Source organism: Dunckerocampus dactyliophorus, chromosome 9, assembly GCF_027744805.1.
Source record: "Dunckerocampus dactyliophorus isolate RoL2022-P2 chromosome 9, RoL_Ddac_1.1, whole genome shotgun sequence".
Classification (NCBI taxonomy): Eukaryota; Metazoa; Chordata; class Actinopteri; order Syngnathiformes; family Syngnathidae; genus Dunckerocampus; species Dunckerocampus dactyliophorus.
The window spans coordinates 9,586,188-9,608,935 of NC_072827.1; the positions used below are offsets into that span (position 1 = coordinate 9,586,188).

Consider the following 22,748-nt stretch of genomic DNA (forward strand, 5'->3'; position numbering starts at 1 on the left):
TTAACTTTATTCCTACCTTAACACACCAACAGCAGCTCTCAATTCCGACACCTTACATGCATCTCCAACTCGCAAACACGTCCCTACGTTAATCCTCGGAACAACGCTACCTCATCCTCCACCACACCAGGTGCATTCACAGACACGCCAAACTCCGAACATCAATATGACAACAGCAGGTCGTAGCAGTTAAAGTTTGTTCACATAATCTTCTATTTTCCACACAGAAAAGAGTGATGGCTAAGATGGCCCAATTTAATTGCGTAGGACAGAGGCGTCCATAGTCCATTGGCACTTGTGTTTGTTTTTATAGGCCCGGGGCACAAAATGAAAATAAAAATGTACCAAAAAAAATCAACAACAATCTGAAAAATGGAGCCAAAAGGCAGACTGTGGAGAGAAAAATCTGAAATGTTGATCCTATTAACTAACAATAAACACAAATAAACACAATGCTTTGCCTTGAAATAGCTATACAGTCGTCCCTCACTCCCTTGAGGTTCGATTATCACTCTCATTGCGGTTTTTAAAAAATGATTTCATTAATAAATCATCGTTGTAATAAATAAATTGGAGGCTAACTAGTTGGCTCGTTAGCTGGCTATTGTATATGCTACAAGGAGCGGCCGTCTCTTATGTCCCTGCAGTGATCCCATAGCCTGCGCATTAGTGTTGCGCAATATGGTGTAAACAAAGAATAATAGGAGCGTAAAGGTGACTATACGGATGTTATTTCATGTCTAGTGAGCTCCTGGCCATTGCAGGAAGTGCATTTGAAGAAAATATAGAGTTGGGCCTCCCTTTGCGGCTAAAATAGCTTCCAGCATTTGTGACGTCAAAGGTTCCTGATGTTAGCCCTCAATTTTGGCTATCCCAAAGGCCATCCAACCATGTCTTTATGGGCCTTGCTGTGTACACTGGGGCACAGAAATGGAGAACTGTCCAGTCTCGGTAAGGTGTTTTTTTTGTAATTTATGGAATAATAAGGTGTCACTGGTAACCCCTGATTGGTTAATTAAGGTGAACCTCCAAAACCTGTCTCAAAACATGTATTTAGTTATACTGCAGTTTCATGTTCAAGCATGACTTAACCGAACAACTTTGTATTAAGAAGGGAGGAGGCGATTGAGACCATATGTCTTCTGGCTTCAGCAGGTTCCTTATCTGTCATGCTAAGCACGAGTGCACAATTTTTCACCTTTTCTATCTACAGTATATGTAGCCATAACACAAACAGCTGTAATTAAACACAGCTGCACTTGAGAAATTCACAGCGGTATGTGCGGAAAAAGAAGAGGAATCACTTCAGAGAATCGAATGTGGGTCAGTACAGTGTGCATTGGTTCGCACTGTTGCCTCACAACATGTAGTTATGTGTTGAGACAGTCTCCAGCTTCCTCATGAGCCTGAACAAGATAATATAGACTGTCGCTTGCTGCAATAACTACGATCTTTCCATCTTCATACCCAGCTGGACAGCTTGTGAATGAAAGAGAAAGCAAACGTCGTAAAAAAAAACTGCACAGTGAAATATTTACAGTTCAACGAACGAGCAAGGACTAACACTGCGTGCTTTGGTTTTTCTTTGGCTTTTTGTGGAGAATGTACACCAGAAGTGCCTCACATTCAGACTCTAAAGCAGTTTTTCCTTGTGAAAGCTACATTTACAAAATGAAAATGGCCAAGAGCTTATTTTAAACACAAACAAAGCGAAAATGCTTGTTTTACCAGAACATTAACAAAATGCTGGTGTCCACAACTCACATTTTGTATTTTAGAATGCATTTCTTTCTACTGTTCTTTCATTATTAACTGAAAACCTGAATGAAAAGCAGGCTTGCGGGCACCTCATGTGGTCGTGGGGGGGCTACCTGGTGCACGCGGGCACCACGTTGGTGACCCCTGCTCTAAAGTCACAATATGCATCACAACTTATAATCAAAATTAAGAAAAAAAGACATGCAGAGGGTGCACAGATGCCAGCTTTATTATTAAATTAATTAATCATGATTAATTAATTTTAAAACCGTGACTAATCTGATTTAAAAATGTAGTCATTTGACAGCCCTAATTTATATACAGTAGTGTGAAAAAGTAAAAAAAAAGTGTTTTATTATTTTTTTTATGTTTTAATATTAACAGTGCTATTAACAGTAACTGTTGACGGTGAAACATAAAACGTAACAAAAAAGTTAATGTTTGAACTCACACAATACAGGTGTAATGCTAAAACAATGTGCATCATCAGGGCACATGTAGCCTAAGTTAGCTTGTTAGGACACTTGATTGACGGCTACCAATGTTAAAATGTTAGCAAATTGCCTACGAAGGTTGACTTCTTTCTTTCTTACCAAATATTTCTTTGAGTAAGTAACTGAATTTTGTGCATTTCAGTTTTGTGAACTGATTTCTTTTCCCCCCACATCAAATTATGCTGAAAATTCCATTGAATAAAAATTCATACATGTTTAAAAGTTCACTGTAAAAGAAAAAAAAAAAACAGTGCAAATAATTCAGACATTCAAAACTCACACATACACTTCCAGATTTGCAAGGCCCCTGCTGTCATGTGATTATGCACTTTGTACCTGAATGGCTGGCTCTGCGTCACATTCCATTGATTCGGTTTTAATTTGCCCCAATATGTGATTTTTGAGGAATTGAATTCATTTGCATTGAATTTTTGTGCACTGAATGTTTATTAAGTGAATTTTAAATCACATACATTTGGCTTTCAAATTTTTATTCAGTGAAACTTTTGGCATAAACTTATACAGAAAAAAAAATCTGTTACGTAAATTGTGTGTCTAATAAAAGCTTTGGTCATGTTCCGCGGCGGCATGATGTTGTGTTGGCGATGACCTCAAGATGCTGAGATGGGACCCAGTGCAGGTAAAACGGCTTTTAATACTTCAAAAGCTGAAGCGGCATGTAAACGAGATGCAGGCAGGCAACAGACGTGCAGCAAGCAAAAAAAAAAAATAACATGCAGCAAGAATGACCAAAAAGTCCACAATTTTTAGATGTTTATGTCTTTATGTTTCACTGATTTTTTTCGTCAAGCATTTCTTCGGTGGTCCTCGAACGCACCGTAGTTGCTGTGCCGTGTGGCGCCAAAGTTTGTTTGGCTATGTTAGCACTAGCTTCCACAGTCAATCCGGCCTCAAAACTTGCGGCGAAGTGAGCACAAGTTAATATATGAGTAAGTCCTTACAGGCAAGCAGTGTGGACTATGTAGACGGCTTTGCTAGCCTCTAATGCTAACCTGACGACCAAGCTAAAGGCTACACCGTGACCCCCATTCCATCTGTTCATCCATCAATTTACGTTATCATTCATTACCGGTGAATAGCTATACATTTTATACTTTAAATGTGTATAACAAGTGTGTGAGGCATATTTAGGGCTTAAAACCGGAGTGTGTCGTGAGTGAACAATGGCAATTGAAGAGAGAAGGAGAGGGTTCTGGAGCTGAATCTAATCCAATAATTACCCAAAAAGTTACTTTTATTGCAAATGCTGATGCGGAAATGGAGGGGAACGTCAATGTCCAGCTAGCATGAGGGTTCAGACATTTTTATGGGCGTGTCAATTCGTTTTTCGCCATTCGCTGGTTGTCCCGGAAGGTAACTGTGCTCCAAAAATTCAATAATGCAGCTTAAATACCCCCCATCGCAAGGTCACAAGTGATGAGGTCCAACCCTCAGTGTGTTGTTGCTGGCTATTGTGTCTTTGCAATCCTCTCTGGGCTTTCCCACAATGCTTTGTCTATGGGGCAAGGTGGTCAGCCGCACAGCACAGAGTCAAAATGTTTGTAAAGAGCAAGCCAGCGAAGCGTCAGCACACAATGCCGAGCAGAGAGCAAACCTCTAAGATCGTACTTTGAGATACCTGGTTGGAAGATATGAATTAATCTGGGCAAGAAAACACCTGTGAAATCCAGTAAACAAACAAGAGCACACCTTGAACGAAACAGGAATGGATGGAGACCCTTTGACTCGGCTATACATTCAGTCTTTTGCGCTGGAGCGACAACCAGCCGACTAATTCGGATTGACTTTTGAGCCAAATAAAAATGCTTTACAAGCCACAATAACAGTGTAAACTTTCCCTCTGGTGCTAACTTTGCACTTTTTGCATGGGAGTTTTGCATGGGAGTTGGTTCTGATGTACATAACCTGCTCCCACACTGATGAACCTTACACATCATAACATACGTATGTGTATGTATGCTGTTCAAAACAAAGAATCATTGAATCATTGAAAGAGGCTCATTTTTCTGTCTTACCACCACCTGTGGCACCGAGTCCACCTCAGCCTCCGCTACAGCCAAGCTCTTGTACTGCTGAGGACTCTCTATGACCAGCTCCTTCTTTGGAGCTTTACTCGCCCTTCCCTGCATTGTCAACAAGATATTTCCAAGAAAGACTCCAAAAAGATGTGGTTAGCAAGCATATCCAACAGAGGAGAATCCTGACACTGAATAAAAACTTATGGAGGTTTCTCTCTCTCTCTCTCACAGACTGCAGCTCACACCCGCTCTTCAGTGACTGATCGGTGTGAGAGCGCTGCAGACTCACACCCAAGCTGAGGAGACGGCCCCTCCTACACTCCGCCGTGCTGCCTGGGGGAGTTAAACACCCCCCACAACATGTACACACTCATGCACAAACACTATCTGACCCGCTACCATCCACCTGAACAGCAACGTGGGGCTGGAAAAAACAAAAGAGATGCATTCCTCCAGTAAGACAGTTTGGTGGTGGTGGGGGGGTCGACCATGCGTGGTATGTGTGGGACAGCTGAAATAAGAGCCGGCTGAGAAGGAGATGACATCAGGCCGCAATGTTTGTGGTGTGACTGCACCTTCTAGTGAGTCAGAGGCAGCGGCATATAGTTGATAGTGCACGAACATCACTGATAAGATGTCAGATTATAGCAAGTAAACTTGACACAAACAGAATACTTCAGACCAGGACAAAAGTTTTTTTCAGGCCCATCGATTTGAAATACTGTTAAGAACCTGTAGTATTTATTAGGGGTGTCACGAGATTGGGTCTACAAGAACAAGAGCAGCCGAGACAAGGTTTTAACATTAAGAAAAGTACAATGAAAAAATGTATGACAATACGTGGCAATGTACTATTTTAATTTCTACTAGGTTGCACTCTTCTGCACACTGTGTGTATGCTAGCCGCCCCGCCTCCACCCACCGAGACAAAGAGACTGTACGACTGACAAAAGGGCTCACTCCGTTCGTGCCGTTGTTCTATGGAACAAATGTGCTAAGGTGCTGAAACCAATGCACGGAGTGAACGCTCTTCCTGCCTGTTTGGAGGCGAGAGACGAAGAAAACAGACACGCATGCACATGGCAATATATTGAGGCCGGCCAAATGATTGAGTTCATTTTGATTTATTGTGTAATTTATTTATTTATTATTGCTCCTGGCCTAGTGGCCACGAGACATTTTTTTCTGGATGACAAATCTTGTCACGTTTTAATCTCACAAGATCTTGTGGCACCCCTGGTATTTATTTATTTATTGATCTGTACAAACCACTGTATGAGTTGCTGGCGCCAACATCATACAGTAGAACCTCTAAAGTTGAGTACAGTCGTCCCTCATTTATTGTGTTTGTTTCTATCCCCGACCGCCATAGGTCAATTTCCACGAAGTATGATTCAATATTAATAGATTCAATATTATTACAGTTAGTTTAAAACCTGTTTATGATCTTCTAAAAACTTTTTGTAACATTATTAGAGCCCCCTAGACATGAAATAACACCCCACATCTATCGTATTACCTAATATAGTAGACATGATAAGCAATAATACGACATAACTCACCGTTACCATTGGGAAAGTTCTTTGTTGTTGTATTGTTGTTGTTTTTGTATCTCGAACGTATTGTGGGTTCATTGCATAAAAAATAAAAATCATCATCAAAAATCATCCATCCTCACTACGACATTTGTCACTTGACTGATCTGCTGGACAGCCAGTCTAACAATAATCTGCCATACATAGACGTACATTGCGACAATACTGCTGGCTTTGTTCACACCACATTTCACACCACTTATGCGCAGGCTACAGGATCACAGAAGGGACATGAGAGGCAGCCACCACTCATAACATCTAGCAAGCGACTGAGCTAACCGACACAGCTGTTCTAAACAGAAACTGTTCTAAACTTAAATATGGTTGAAACTGAGTAGGGAAGAAGGACTAAGTAAGAAGCCAAAAACGCACAGCTTAACCACAGAACCTTTTTTCATAATGTCATGTCGGACTCTGCATCCGTGGCTGACTTAATGCAACTAAGGTCTCATCAATGTAACATGACTGACACCTAGTAGTGACCAGAATTCTACATGTCACTTGTCTTTCAATATTTCAGTATTTTTCAGCCAACATGAAATAGCAATCATTTATTAATTCATTTTTGAAAGGGCAGCGATGTTGGAACCGCAATGTAATGAGGGACGACTGTATTTTGAAATACAATCAGAATAGAGTCAATCCTCGAATATTTGCAACTCCACAAATTTGCAGATTTTTTATGAAAACAGTTTTTATTTGTGGTAAAACCCACCATTCTGTGCTTATAATCTCCCTCATTTTTTTTTTTTTAAACATCTCATTTGCCCTACATCGGTTACGCTTGAATTGCACAAAAACTGTGTGGTGTGTGTTTACAAAAAAAAAAAAGTATTTGGTGTTTTTGCAGCTAAATTAAGTGGACATTGTTAATTTGAACATAGCATACTATATAAAATTAGCTGTGATGCAAATTATTCTGCATGGTAACTGATATTAGCTGGATACAGTCATCCCTCGCTACTTCGCGTTTCGAATTTCGCCGCTTCACTCTATTATGGTTTTTCAAAAATATATTAATGAATAAATAATGCTGTTTCGTGGTTGAATACAGCCTGTTATTAGTTAAAAATATGCATATTTAACTAAATTTGACATATTTTTTGCTTAAATTAATATTTTTTAAGCAAAAAAATGTCTAAATGACATAAAATACAAATACAAGGCATTCAGAAGACGCATTCAAAGACGTGTAGAATTCTACAATTGTCACTAGGTGTCAGTAATGTTACACTGACAAGACAATCACCACTGAAAGTACTGTCCAAAACAGGAAGTAAAAAGAAAGAACAAGGAACTCTGCTAACATATGAGTCCATATTATGTCTTATATGTCTTAATTTCTCTTATTATGTCTATTATAATGGGTAATAGGACTGTAAAGGTGACTATAGGGGTGTTATTTCATGTCTAGAGGGCTCTAGTGATGTTAAAAACCATAGTTAGAAGGTCATGAACAGGTTTTCTATGCTCTTACTAGGAAAATATTTCATTTCTACTTGACAGAAATTCACTTACTGCGGTTGGGTCTGGAAACAACCACGATAAACGAGGGACAGCTGCTTGAGTCAAATTCGCCACACTATTATTTCTATTTCCTTTATTTAAAAACAGGGTTCGACCTAATAGAATGATTTAAAACGGTATCACACACAAGTCTGCAGCAGGACAGGTCTGCCTGCATGACTGTGGCTAAACAGCAACTATATGGAATCACTGAGGTGAGATGAGGCCCAGCTACTTGTTGATACAACTGCTGGAGGGGCATTCCACCACAACGCAGCCCCAGTCAAACCACCTCGGAGTGCGCCCCCACCCCACCATTGCAGGAAGAAGGATGTTATCTCTTCAAGCCGGTGTCAGCTTTACGGCGAGCACTGAGACCAGGTCAGGTGTCTAACAGCTGCTCCCCTTCTACTCTCCAACAGGACGGGAAAGACTTTAATTTAACGCTCATGTTTTTATTAGTCAATATTTAGCAGTAATGTTTACTTAAGTTCAACAGGTGGTGTTGCTGACTCAAATGTAAACTGCTCAACAAGACAAGGAAGTGCCTTTGTGATACGCCATCAAGATAAGATGAGCAGAAACGATGGCGGGAATGGTCAAGCACTGATTGGCATCAGCATTCTTTGGTCTGTGCAGGAAGTACGTGTGTGAAAAATGTGTTTAGCTAATGCACTCCATCAGATTGCAGGGAACGGCACGCAGTGGAGCCAGTTACTAATCCGTAACAACGTTCTGTGTGGAGTTTGCATGTTCTCCCCGTGTGCGCGTGGGTTTTCTCCGGGTACTCCGGCTTCCTCCCACATTCCCAAAAACATGCAGGTGAGGTTAATTGGAGACTCTAAATTGTCCATAGGTATGAATGTGAGTGTGAATGGTTGTTTGTCTATATGTGCCCTGCGATTGGCTGGCGACCAGTCCAGGGTGTACCCCGCCTGTCGCCCGAAGTCAGCTGGGATAGGCTCCAGCATGCCCCCGCGACCCTAATGAGGATGAAGCGGTATAGAAAATGGATGGATGGATGGATAACCCATGCAGGTCTGGATTTGGAGTCACACTCAAAATGGAAAGTGGAAAAAGACACCACCTGTTGTCTATTCCATGTGCTCAACAGCAGGTGAAATTGATTGTCAATCTGTACTGCTTCCTAAGTGGACAGTTTGAATAACGGCGCAGAAGTTTTGACTGAGTGTGAATTGAGTGTTCCCTTTATTTTTTTGAGCGGTGTATTTTCGGGCGTCTGGAATGGATTATTTCCTGTGGAAAAAATTGCCTCCATTCTCGTACAAAAAAAAAAAAAGGGTTCCGCTGTATTCTTTTCCAATTTACTTTTTTCTGCAGCCTGTAGTCATAAAACGAGTTAGACCTAAATGTACTATGCCCTTGACCTTGCAACAATCTACTGAGTTCTATTATCTAGTGCTCAGAAAACAACATAAATGAATTGATACAAAGCGTGAAGAAGAATTCCATGAAAAGCAAAACAGAATTTTGCAAGCAGTTGATGAGTCAAACTGCCTGTTGCACAGCAAGCAGAGCTCACACTGTTTTACATCCACTCCTGGCTGCACTTCACACATTTTACTACATCGTTTTTAACGTGCATGGTTTGCTGCTGCTTGCAACTGTGCTGCATCAGATGCTGACACTGGGCGTTGCAAAAGAGCATCCATGCGCACAAATGGGAATTAAATCAGCTGCCTGGAAACACAACTTCTAAATAGGGGTTCATTTTAGCCTTAACAAGATAATGTCGCTGTGTGTCATATAGGCGCTTCATGGTGAGTCCCCGAGGCAGATGTAGCAGAAGGCTACGTCTGCCCTACATTTGACGGTCTTGTCAACCCCTCACCCCACTGCTGTGATGGTGCACATACATTCATTTATTTGTGGCCTTCACAAATAAATTTGGCGCCACCTGTTCATCCTGGCTCATCAACACATTATAACGGGACTTCTGTGAATATAGCTTGCCGTTCCAACTCCGTACAGTAGATGGCGTTGTAGCTCTGCTTGTTAAGACACCTCATACGCACCTGGTCTGCCAGAGAATAAGAAGACGTGGCAGGAGGCATCAGTGTTGCCAACTTAGTCACTTTGTCGCTATATTTAGTGAGTATTCAGACCCCTTTAGATGCTTTTTTTTTTGTTTTTTTTTTAAAAAGCAATAAGTGACGACTCGTGCAACCTTTTCCAGTCTTATTGTACAGTCTTGAACAGTTGAACACAGGGGTGTCCAAAGTGCGGGCCGGGGGCCATTTGTGTCTTGTGTCTGTTTTTTTATTGGGCCACGGCACATTCTTAAAATATAATTTAACGAGAAAATAATTTCATAAAATTATGGGGAAAAATAACATCATTTCACGAGCATAAAGTTGAAATATTAAAGAAAAAAAGTTGTAATATTATGAGGAACAAATAAAATAACGTTGTAATTTTTGGAAAATTGATGAGAAAAAAGTTGTGTTACAAAAATAAAGTGTTGAAAAAGTTGAAACCCCCCCCCCCACAATAGCAGAAATGGAAAAAAAAAAACAGCTGAAATTTTACGAGAATTAAGTAAAAATATTAAAATAGTTGTATTCTAACGAGAGAAAAAAGTTGCAATTTTACAAGAATAAATTTAATATTTTAAGGAAAAATAATGTCATCGTAGTACCATAAATTTGAAACATTAAAGATTTTTTTTTAAGTCGTATATTAGGACAAACAAACAAATCAATGACTAAAATTAACATTTTTGGAAAATTAGGCTGGAGAAAAGCTATTTTACAAGAATAAAGTCAAAATATTGTGAAATGAAGTCAGAATTACGAGAAGAAAATTTATAAGAAGTGAAATAGATGGGGAAAAAAATGAAATGGAAAAAAGCTGTAATTTTACTTGAATAAAGTCAAAACTTTAAGACGAAAAAAGTCAAAATTTTAGGTGATGAATTAAAATGATCTCATTTTAGTAGCATTGAGATGAAGTATTAAATAAAAAAGTCAAAATATTATGGGAATAAAATCATAATATTACAAGAAGAAAATTTACAAGATTATTTTAGAAGAAAGCTGAAATATTTGGAAAATTAAATTATTTAAAAAAACAACAGCAAAAATAGGAAAAAAAAAGTCTAAAGACCAAGTTGGGGTTTTTCGTCTATGTCACAAAGCTGAGATGCAGTTTTTCTTGAAATATAGATAACATCTCAGCATACAGTATGTTGCTTTACAAAGTATCAAAGTGGCCCTTACATCCTTTCATTTTCGACTATGTGGACCTCCCTCGCTGGAAAAAGTTTGGACACTCCTGGTCTAACATGAAAGCACGTATCGCTCCTCTCAACGAGCTGTGGGATCCCCATTCTAAAAGCATGCACTCGTGGGCAGCTACGTCTTGCTTGTGACATGAAATTTAAAAAACACAAAAATAAGCGACAGAAGAAAGCAAATTTGTATTCCTAAACACTGTTTTACTTTTCATGTTTTTTGCTCATTTTTTCTGTCTCCCACAGCGTCCATAAAAATAAAATGCAGATGCATAATAATAGCAACTTTCTTGCAAATAAAGAAAACCAAGTTAGCAAGAGATGACCTTATCCAACAACCAGCCTGCACGGGACTCCGTTTGTTTGTCTCACTTACGTAACAAAGACTTGATAGGATCTTGGTCTGAGGCGTAGAAAAACAGGGTGTAACCTGGAATGTAACAAAAACACGGCCCACCCCAGATTGCAACCACAGCCTACAACCTAGCCATGAGCCCCCAGAGAGTTCTGATAATGAGATGAACATGGGCTTCATCATGACAAAATGGTGTTAATAGCATCACTTTGGTCGCATGTGGGAGATATAGGGCTGTCCAAGTACAGCTGGAAAGACAAGTAGTTCAATATGAAAGTTTCAATACACTGCATAATGAGCATACCAGAGTCAAATCAATGGAAAAAGCTCCAGTTACCGCAGACTGCAATTTGTGAGAAAATCAAACTCTTCTTGCCAGGATGTCTTTTAAGAATACGAGCATTAGTGCCCGAGGTAATGGTCTCCTTTCAGCAAGTATGTTTGGAGATAGGTTGAAAGGTCTGAAAAGACAAAAGCTATGACCAGGAAAAACAAAACAAACAAAAGCAGCGCAGAGAAGAACTTGCATGCTATCATCTGTGAGGTGAGTCTTGATTTTGTGAAATGATCTCTTCGCAAAGATCACACACATAACGCAACTTAACGAAGAAAAGTTTATGTGGTTCTCATGAGAAAGTGGAAATCATTTTTTTTAAAGTTAGGTGGGCAAATTCTTTTACGCTTCAATTGGACTCTGAGCACAGCATAGCTATGTGACCTGCAGTGCTAGCATTACGCTCAATAGCTAGAAGGGCTACAGGCTTCATTTTAAGATGTGTAGCAAAGCCTGTTTTTTTGTTTTTTTGTTATTTTAGCAAATCTGTCCTCCATGGAGTGGTGGGTGTATTCAAGGGGTGGGCTCATCTAGCTAAGGAGTGTCAGAGATGATATCATGTCCATTAAGAAGGAGGGTTTTTTTTCCCTTTCTGATGCCATAAAATTTAAAAAGCTACAATTTCAGAGCCTCTTCTTACAAAAGTGGAGCAAACCATTGAGGGAAACATTTTTTGGTCTAGGGCAGGAGTGTCCAAACTTCTTCCAGCGCGGGCCATATACTGAAAAATGAAAGGCTGCAGGGGCCATTTTGATATGCCAAAAAGACAATTTTAGCATGCAAATTTTTTTTGTTTGTTTAATTTTCTAAATATTTCAAATTTCTGCCTCAATAATCTTGGGAAATTTTCTTGTCATAATACTATGACTTTTTTCCCATAATATTTTGACTTTATTCCCATAATATTATAACTTTCCCCCAACCTAATTTTCCCAAAAATACAACTTTATTTTGCTTTGCTTCACATAATATTATGACTTTTAAAAACAAACTTATTTTTTTCTTCAATATTTCAATGCCATGCCAGTAGATTGACTTTCTTTTTCCTCATAATATTACACCATTATTCTCATAAAATTGCATCTTTTGGCCTTTTTTTCTCTTAGTATTTTAACTTTATTTTTGTGAAATCAGAGCTATTTTTTCCATTACTGTTTTTTTTTCCCAACTATTTCAACTTTCTTCATGTAAGTTTTTTTCTCTGAATTATGACTTTATTCCCAATATATTTTGATTTTATTCCGTAACATTATAACATTTTTATTCTTTGTTTTGTTTGTTTCTCTTAAAATTATTATATGTTTTTTTTTATTAGATGCAGTTATTTTTACTTTATTCTCAACTTATTTTCAACTGTGACTTTATTCTTGTAAAATTTCATCCATCCATCCATCCATCCATTTTCTATGCCGCTTATCCTAATTAGGGTCGCAGGGGTATGCTGGAGCCTATTCCAGCTGACTTCGGGCGAGAGGCGGGGTACACCCTGGACTGGTTGCCAGCCAGTCGCAGATCTATTTAAATTCTATAAATTACTGCTGATTTTTCCCATTTTTGCTGGTTTTTTTGTATGTTTTAAATGATATTTTTAGAATGTGCCGTGGAACATAAACAAAAAAAACAGCCACGGCCCACAAATGGCCCCCGGGCCGCACTTTTGACACCACTGGTCTAGGGTCACATATTCCTGCAAAAACATCCTAAAAAGATGTGCATCATAGGGACCTTAGATAGATAGATTTGAGGATGAGGAGGTAGTGAAGTCCAGGTAAGGGGATAGACTAGCGGAAACTAGTAAATGTTTTCTTGATTTTTATGATTTACAGTCATTACCTTTTAACTCTTTGGTGACAAAATGGGTAAAAATGAGTTCTATAAGCAGATGTGGCTAAACATATGAATATTAAAGTTGTATTTTTACACTCGCCTGACAGCTGGGAATGGTAAAATGTTGCTGAAAGGTTTGACTGGACTTAATAGATTTCTGTCTATTATTGTTCAACACGACAACACGACATATGTCAATGACCTTAATAAAGTCACATTGCTGGCATGCAGAACATAAACACTCAGCTTGCTATGACATGTATACAAAACTGTCTAATGCGCCTAATTTGTAGTTGATGGCATGCAGACCTGCTTTGGTATGTCTTCACCCCCCTGCCACCCCCCACACATTGCTGACTCAGTGTCCGTGCATTTGTTTTGTTTTTTTTTTTAGTGTGACTGCTAAACAACCCACCATGGGGCCAAAGAAAGCTGTGAGTGCCAGCAATTTAATAAAGAGGATAAGAAACGCAATTGAACTCCACATCCACATCAACAAAAAAGTTCCATTTATGCCTCGTTATGGCCCGAGCACCAACGTGCGAAGGCGCTCTTGAAACTGCAATGTTGATTATTTTTTATTATATATATATTCCTTGACTTATGTTGCATTTTTGAGGGCCTTAACATGCATGAAAACTCACCAAAACGTTTGGCAAAAAATGTTATATTTCAGGTTCCTGAACACGAACCCCCAAAACTCACTCAGTAGTTGGAAAAAAATTAGCCCCTGCCACCACTTTCACAAAAAGTCACAAAATGTAGTCGCAATGTCAAAGAAGACCGCACGCACAAAAAAGTCTCAAGAACCCATGTTCCAAAACAAACAGGAGGTAGGTCATTTTGCGTTGTATTTCGACTAACTAGTCCTACGCGCTTTGCGCAAATGAGCCCAAATGAAAATGACGGATACCAGCCAGACGGGCCATGTGACGTTGAGAAGGATTTTACGCTGTTCCATAGAAGTGGGCGGGGCATGGCAACAAACTTTGATGATCAATCTGACAATTCGCCACCAAACTGTAAACGTTAAATCAGCTCCACAAGGTCAGATCTTGGTCGTAATGATGAAGACGACACCTCGAAGCTACACGTGGGTCACTTCCTGAATTTGTTTCAGCTCCACCCAGTGGTGACAGGAAATGGGATGCACATGGCCTCCGAATTGTGCAGACCCTGAGTTCCGTTCAACGCTGCTTGCAGCTTTAACTATTATTTTTTAATGCATACCTACTCAGTAGAGGCTTTAAAATTTGAAAAAAATTGCCCCTGCCACCAATTTCACAGATTGTCACAAAATTTGGTGGCAATGTCAACCATGGCAGGATGCATAAAAAAAGTCTCAAAAATGTTACAAAACAAACAGGGAGTCGGCCATTTTGGTGTCTGGCGGCAATTTTGGGTGAAAACCGCAGGTTGTAGTTTAACGAACGAGTCCTAGGCACTTTGACCAAATAAGCCTGAATGAAAATCACCGATACGAGACAGACGGGTGATGTTATATTGAGAAGGATTTTAGGCTGTGGGTGGGAGTGACAAACGTAAACGTTAATAAGTCAGCTCCACAAGATCAGATCTTCATCACAATTGGTACATATGATGAAGACAAAACATTGAAGCTATGCATGGGTCACTCCCAGAATTTGTTTCAGCGCCACCTAGTGGTGACAGGAAACGCTTGAACCCCGAATTGCATGGAGGTGCGAGGGCCAGCTCAACGCTGCTCGCAGCTTTAGTTTATTATTTCACATTGTTTCCTGCACCTAAAACTAAAATTATTCCCTATAAATGAATTAAAAAAAATAAATTGGGTGTCTGGAATGGATTAATTGGATGTAAGTTATGGGAAAAAATGTTTCAGTTTGGAACAAATTATCAACAAAAGTGGAGGTAGTGCTGTATAAAACCAGCAAATACTGGACACACTACAATTCTCTGTCATTGGCCATTCAAACTTGAGATGGGAAGTGCAATTTTGTGAAAGCAAAGGACGGGGATACGTAAAGAATGGTCTTGAGGAATGACCTTGTTCTTCAAATCAATATGTCTTTGTTCAAAGATCAATGAATCAATCATAGCTTACTCCACATGCCTGCATGCATGACCTTTCCCCTCATCATCCCTATTTTACACCCCCACAATAATGACCTCCTGCAATCAGAGAGAATTAAAAGGGCAAAGCCAGCGGTTTGCATCATCTTCTAATCTGGCCTAATGGATTGAGAAGGTGCGAACGGTATTGATGGCTTCTGCAAACAAGAGAGAGTGACAAAGTGGTGAAATCATATAATGAGGAAAGCACACCCCGCGCACACATTAAACTATTGATTAGTTAAGACTGCAGAATGCTGACGGAGGATTAATTGAACCCATCTGGATGGTGGGACCATTCCTGAGCCAAGGGAGGCGACTGCGCCCTTGACCCAATTCCCTGCTTTCAGCCGGGGCCCACCGTCACCCGGCTTTCTGCTGATGAACCATCACGAGAGAGAAGACAGAAACTGTACACGCACTGTACACACACACACACACACACACACACACACAAACAACCAGAAGGGCATGACAAGCTGGTACGGGGCAGCAGAAGCCCTGCCTGTCGCTTCTCACATGAAGAGTGGCGATTGATTTCCGGCTGACACAGAGTTCTCTGTCCCCCAACGCCCGCCAGCCAGGCAGCCCCTCCTCATCCTTATCCTCATCCTCATGCCAGCCCGCAAGAGGCTTTAACCCATGTAGCGCTTAGCAGGAAGGCAAGATCCAGCCTTCCCACTGCCCTATATTTTATACGCTGATAGTAACACTGTGTTACTGCTGTGTCGGCACATTCCTACTCCAATCATTGAATCATAAATGCTACTGTGGAATCGGAATACAAACTTTATTTTCTTGCGATGCTGCCCTTACAAAGATAATGATGCTCAGTTGTCACTTGCTACCGTCAGGGAAGTATTTGTCTAACGATGCATGAATTACACCAGATACCCGCATTTCACAGGGGTTACGTTCCAAACCGCAAGTATTTGGATACAGCCATAAACATTGACATTCTCCTCTGATTTCGGATCAACATTTGCAATAAGAGTGACTGTTGTAATTAATAGATTAGGTTCAGCTCCCTTTCTCTCCTCAATTGCCATTCACTCGCAACACAGTAGGTTTAAGTCCTAAATATGCCTCTATTTATTTATCTTTACTGTACAGGCGGAACTCCAAACCAAAACCAGCGAAATGCAACAAAATGGAGAGCAGAGAAGCGTACAAGCCTCACTGCATCTCACGTCACCCCTTACAGTTTACCCCCCCAATCAGGTGCTTCTCAAATAGGGAGCGTGCCCCACTATTTCAGAAGCATTGATGTAACGTGGATGAACAGGTGGAATGGGAGTCACAGTGTAGCCTTTAGCCTGGTGGCCAGGCTAGCGCTAGAGGCTAGCAGGCTAGCAGGCTAGAGAAGCCGTGTCTACATAATCCACGCTGCTTACCTGTCATTCCAGTAACGACATTAACTTGTGTTCACCTCGCTGCAAGTTTTGAGGTCGGTTTGACCGTGGAGGCTTGCGCTAATGTAGCCAAATACGCATGAAAAAGGGGTGCGTTCAAGGACCATCGAACAATGAAAAAACATTAGCAGTGAAGCATAAACATAAATGGCACACGCATGATGTACATGCTGATCTGTTATTATTACCCACTTACTTATACGATGAATGGGGTGTATTATCTGTGGAAAAAACAGCCTATTTTTGGGAAAAAAAACAATAATATTTTTTATGTTTTTAAGTGTGCCCTGCGATTGGCTGGCGACCAGTCCAGAGTGTACCCCGCCTGTCGCCCAAAGTCAGCTGGGATAGGCTCCAGCATACTCCCGCGACCCTAAAGAGGAGAAGCGGTATAGAAAATAGATGGATGGATGGATGTTTTTAAGTTTTGTTTTTTTTTTTACCACAAATCTGCAAGTTGGCAGGGGCCAAGATTGCTGAATAGAGAATGTGCGGGCATCTACCATATTGTGGTTGCAGCCTAATTTTAACAGTTAATATTACACCTCTCAACAACACCGCAAACTACAACCACAACAATACAGTTGTTAAAATATGTAAAGTAATCCCTCACCACTTCCTGCGTCAAACTTTGCGGCTTCACTCAATCACAATTTTTCAAAAATGTATGAATTATGAAATAATGTTGTTTTGTGGTTTAATATGGCCTATTATTAGTATAATATGTGTAGTGAAATATGCATAATCAAGCAAATTTTACACATTTTTTTTACCTAAATAAAGCACTTTCAAGCAAAAAAAAGGCTAAATGAAGTAAAATGCAAACATAAGGCATTCAGAAGACACAATCAAAGAGGTTGTGATGATGTGTAGTGTTCTACACTGGTCACTAGGTGTCAGTAATGTTACATTGGTGAGACAATAAACACTGCAGGAAGTACTGTACAGAAAAAGGAAGTTAAAACACAACAAGGCACTCTGTCAATGCTAACATCTGAGTCTATATTATGTCTTATTTGTGTTTTATTGTGTCTTATTTTCTCTATTCTATTCTTCTATTCTATCTTCTTTTCTTCTTTTATTTTTTTCTATTATGTCTACCATATTAGGTAGTAGGAGTGTAGCAGTAATTTATAGGGGTGTTATTTCATGTCTAGTGGGCTCTAATAATGTTACAAAAACAAATTTAGAAGGTTGTGAACATGTTTTCTATGACCTAACTATGAAAATATTGGATTTATAAATAAGAAATCCTACTTTATGGAAATTCACTTATCACAGTTGGTTCTGGAACAAATTGACTGTGATAAATGAGGGATTAGTGTATGCCTCTCTGACAGTGTCAAAACTGAGCATTTTTATGACTTTTTGAAGCAATGCTGTTTCTGGTGGATATACACAGTGGAAAAGGAAATGCTGCAAAAGGTAACCAGTTCCGTTAAAACTCTTATGGATACAAATGTTTAATAACCTTAGAATGGAATTCTAGAATATTTTCGGACTGACTAGAAATGCATGGTCATAGACGACCACAGTGTACCCCAACAAATATTTTTGCATATTCATTCCAATACGCAAGTGGATAAAAACACAAGTGGAGTATGGTTCCTATTGGGGAAGTTGGGAAATAAAAAAAAAAAACAAAAACAAATAACATTAAAGCCAAAAGCAACCAACAAATTAGCAATGAAAATGAGTAGTATCTTGCAGCCCAATACGCTATACTTGTACGCCACATGTACACACCTTATGCGCTCTCGGGGTGGGCAACACACGAGACTCCCTCCGACTCAGCGCTCGCTCAACCTCAGACGTTCCAATGGGCTCGGCAGCTCCTTTACAGATGTACCCGCTACAGTTCCTTTCTAAGACCGTCCGCAGCCCATCAAGGACGACCGTACTGGTGGTGCAGCCCATTCCTCCAGGTCCACACAGGCATCAGTCAGGAGAGCCTGCGAGTGACCCAGTTTTGTCTCTTTTGCCCCGTTCTTCCCTGAGCCATCATCTGACCCCACAATCCAAAGCTTCTGACCCGGGACGGGAGTGCCGGCGTTCGGGCGCAAAGATCCAGAATGGCGAGACCAAACAGGGGAATGGCCAGAGAATGAATGGATGCACACGCAGAGAACAGCCCTGCTGTATTTGCTAGCCGCTCCACTCTGTGCAATAAGCGGGGAATAAGCCAGTCAGCAGGCGAGATGCTGTGAGTGAGAGAGCAAGCGAGGAAGAGCGGAGGACCAGGGATGGGAGGGATGAAGGACACTGAGCGAGCTCTGCAGCGGCTTCAATGCTACAACTGACAACATGCATATGTTTTGCTAGTTTTAGTCTCTATTACAGCCTTGACAACTTTTACATTTTTGTATTTTGATAGCTCTTCATCTTGGGTATATCAGAAATTGCTGATACCGACTGCGGATATTTCCGATCCATGATCCACGTGTGCTTCAATGTTGTCAGCAAACGTACTGTAGCTAGAAGAGTATCAGCAAACGTTGCTAAAAACAATATGTAAAAACTTAGCCAAAAGAGTATCAGCGAAGGTAGCTCATGAAAAAATCAGAAAACGTAGCCAAAAAGAGTATCAGCGAACGTAGCAAAAGGAATATCAGCAAACATAGCCAAAAGCATATCACCAAATGTAGCTAGACTATCAAGAAACGTAGCCAAGAGTAGCAAATGTAGCTAGCCAAAAGAGTATCAGCAAATGTAGCCAAAATAATATCAGCAAACACAGCAAAAGAGTATCAGGTTCCGATACCAGCATAATTCGCGTATCAGAAATTGATGACACCACTTGTGGAGATTTCCGATGGGTCACATTTGCGCTTTACTGTTGTCAGGTTATTATCGTCAGCAAGAATATCAGCAAAACGTACCTACAAAATATCAGCGAATATAGCTAAAAGAGAATCACCAAATGTAGGTAAAATAATATCAGCAAACATAGCCAAAAGAGGATCAGCAAAAATGGTTAGAAAAATCAGTAAACACAGCCAAAAGAGTAACAGCAAACGTAGCTAGCAAAATATCAACAAACACAGCCAAGCGTTTCAGCAAACGTAGCTACAAAAATATCAACAAACGTAGCCAAATAGAATCAGCAAATATACTTAAAGTAATATCAGCAAACATAGTCAAGAAAGTATCATCAAACATAGCAAATGAATATCAGCAAACATAGCCAAAAGAGTGTGAGCAAACATAGCTGTCTCACCGACCGTCCACCTCACACTCACACAAGCGCTCCGCCTGATGCGTTCACGGCCACACAAAACAGTCAGACACAAAACTTGGCGGTCGTTAAAGTATCGTACTTGCCTGCAGAAAATCAAATCAACAATAATGTAAAATCAAATATAATGTAGCGACACAGACGTTATGTGCGATGTTAAGAGTTCCGTTGTCCGACCGTCTGTGACGCCTTGAACACGTCCGGCCGTGTGTGTGTGCGTTCCTGGATATTCTTCTAGCTGCATTTGCTGATATTCTTTTGGCGCGGTTGCATATTAAAGCAAACAGAGCTCTGGTATCGGAACTATCGGTCATGGCAGATATCGAATTTTGCGGCCAGCTATGCACAGAGACTGAAGACTTTCTTCACATTTTCCTTGGAATAACGAATCATCGGGATGGAGTTGTATTCTTCAGTTTTAATGAACCCTTGTAAGCATGATTCCTTTTTTGGAGTCACATGAGCGAATATGAAATAAGTGGGTTACAGTAAATGCAACCTTATATCCGGGGGGGGGTTGCTCCCATGAACAGGCAAACAGCAATATGGCTGAATGCTTTTCTAGTTCAGCTGAGCAGTCAGGGCCAATGGAGTGAGTCTCATTGAAGGGATGCTGAATACAATCAGTCAGATGCCTTAACAAGTAGGAATAGCTGAACAACACATCACTATTCAGTAATGACTTGATTCCCTGACTTGCACATGAAATGTGGAGTAAAACCTTAGTGACCTGACTTGAGAAGTGTGTTGACCAAACATAGCCAGGAAATGGTAGGATTTAAAGACCTCAGGCTGGGATCAGCTGGCTGCTGCCAAGAGTACAGATATATCAAAAGCAGAACAAGCACAACTTCAGCTATTGGAACGCCGGATAACAATTCATCTGCGAGTACATTCTTTGATCAAAATGTCTCGGGAGCAAAACCAGAGAGATGGAAGATCAGAGCGCGGATGAAGCAAACATGCTGTGAAAAATGTAAACTGTAATGTGTCAATAGTTTGTTTTTCTGCTGGCTATTGTTTAATATGGTGTTTCCTTATTGGGGAAAAAATACGCCTTTAGCGTTTTTTTTTACATGTGAAATTCTGAATTTTATTGGGTCCTTAGGTGAATGTCAAAATTATTAGCCCTCATTAGGTTCCTGGTCACCTGTGACCCTGAACGGGATAAGTGGTATTAAAATGAATATTTAACGAGCAATTTTTGGTCCCATGATAAAATGCTAGCATGAACTGTAAGTGAACCACAACCAAACACGTGATTTTTGCTTTAGTCTGCAAACTAATCCAAAGCAAACCTGAATAAAATCCAGGTCAAACGCGATCATTTTGTTGATGAATATGTGGATTGTCAACATTGTAATAAAACATCCTTGGAAGAATATCTCATAGCCTAAAACAGGGGTGTACAAAGTGCGGCACGGGGGACATTTGCAGCCCACGACTATTTTGTGACCGGCCCACGGCACATTCGAAAAATTCAATTGAAAAAAACCCAGCAAAAATGGAAAAATCAGCTGTAATTTTACAAGAATAAAGTCAAAATTCTAGGAGAAAAATGTAACATAAAATTTGTAACGTTATGAGAATGACGTAATATTTTGAGAAAATAATTTGAATAGCGTAAAGTTAAAATATGAAAGAAAAAAGACATTTGTTTTAAAGTCACAATATTATGACAAATAAACGAAACAACAAATAATTTATTTTTTTTTAGAAAATTAAGTTGAGGAAAAAATTATGTTACAAGATTGACGTCAAAATATTATGGGAATAAAGTCATAATTATGAGAATTTTACAAGATTATTTACAAGACGAAAGTTGAAATAGTTGGAAAAAAAACTACAGAAATGAAAAAAAAAACAGCTGTAATTTTATGAGAATAAAGTGAAAATATTAAAAGAAAAAAGTAGTGTTCTAACGAGGAAAAAAGTCACAATTTTACAGGAATAAACTAATATGAGAAAAATGCAATTTTAGTAGCACAGAGTTCAAATATTCAGCGGGAAAAATATTTTTCAAAAGTCGTAATATTATGAAAAACAAAACAAAGTACACTTTCATTTTTGGAAAATTTGTTGGGGCTATAAAATGATGGGAATAAAGTCAAAATATTATGGGACCAAAGTCATAATATTATGGGAATAAAGTCCTATTATTACAAGAAGAAAATTTACGAAGATTATTTACAAAGAAAGTTTAAATATTTTGCAAATTTAAAAAAAACCCAGCAAAACTGGGGAAAAAAAGAGCTGATACTAATAATGATCCTTTTCATCTATATCACAAAGTTTTCTTGAAATGTATGTCACTTCTTAGCATATCTACACGTGTTGTTTTACAAAACATCAAAGTGGCCCTTGCATCCTTTCATTTGTTAGCATGTGGCCCTTGGTAGGAAAGGTTTGGACACCCCTGTCTTAAGAAAAGGTTAAAAGAAAAGGTTAAAAATGTTCCCTGATATGGAAAATTGACTTCTGAATGATGTTATCAGGGTCATTTCTATTCATAGAAGAAACCCATCCTTCATTATGGACATGATACCACCTGTGGCTCCCCTTTCTACATGATCCTACAGGCTTTGCTACACATCTTAAAATAAAGCCTGGAACTGCCAACTATCAGTCAGACATCAGAGATGGGAGCTGAAAATTTGATCATTTTCATGATGTTGCTGTTAAAATATAACGGCAATGGTAGCACTTTAGCTCGCATAGCTATGCTAGTGCTGCTAACTAACATTTGGGTCCTAGGTAAAAATAATAAACACAAGATGCTGCTAGGTTTAGCCATGTTTCCACACAGAAAAAACGAGGAAGGAAAGAGGGCATCTTGGTTTATTTATCCA

At 39.7% G+C, this 22,748-nt stretch overlaps 1 protein-coding gene across 4 annotated transcripts in view; it reads right to left on the reverse strand.

Annotated features, from left to right (window-relative positions):
* The window catches only part of zmp:0000001200 (dedicator of cytokinesis protein 9), a 145,450-nt gene that overhangs the window by 91,023 nt on the left and 31,679 nt on the right, over positions 1-22,748 (reverse strand). The window contains exon 1 of one of the 4 annotated variants that reach the window (XM_054788038.1): positions 18,411-18,823. The exons of 2 other annotated variants lie outside the window; for them this stretch is intronic. In XM_054788038.1, the coding sequence (XP_054644013.1) occupies positions 18,411-18,581 (171 nt within the window). In that variant the 5' untranslated portion in view covers positions 18,582-18,823. Of the gene's footprint in view, positions 1-4,288; positions 4,689-18,410; positions 18,824-22,748 lie in introns of those variants that run through there. One more of the 4 variants, XM_054788040.1, reaches the window with a different exon arrangement.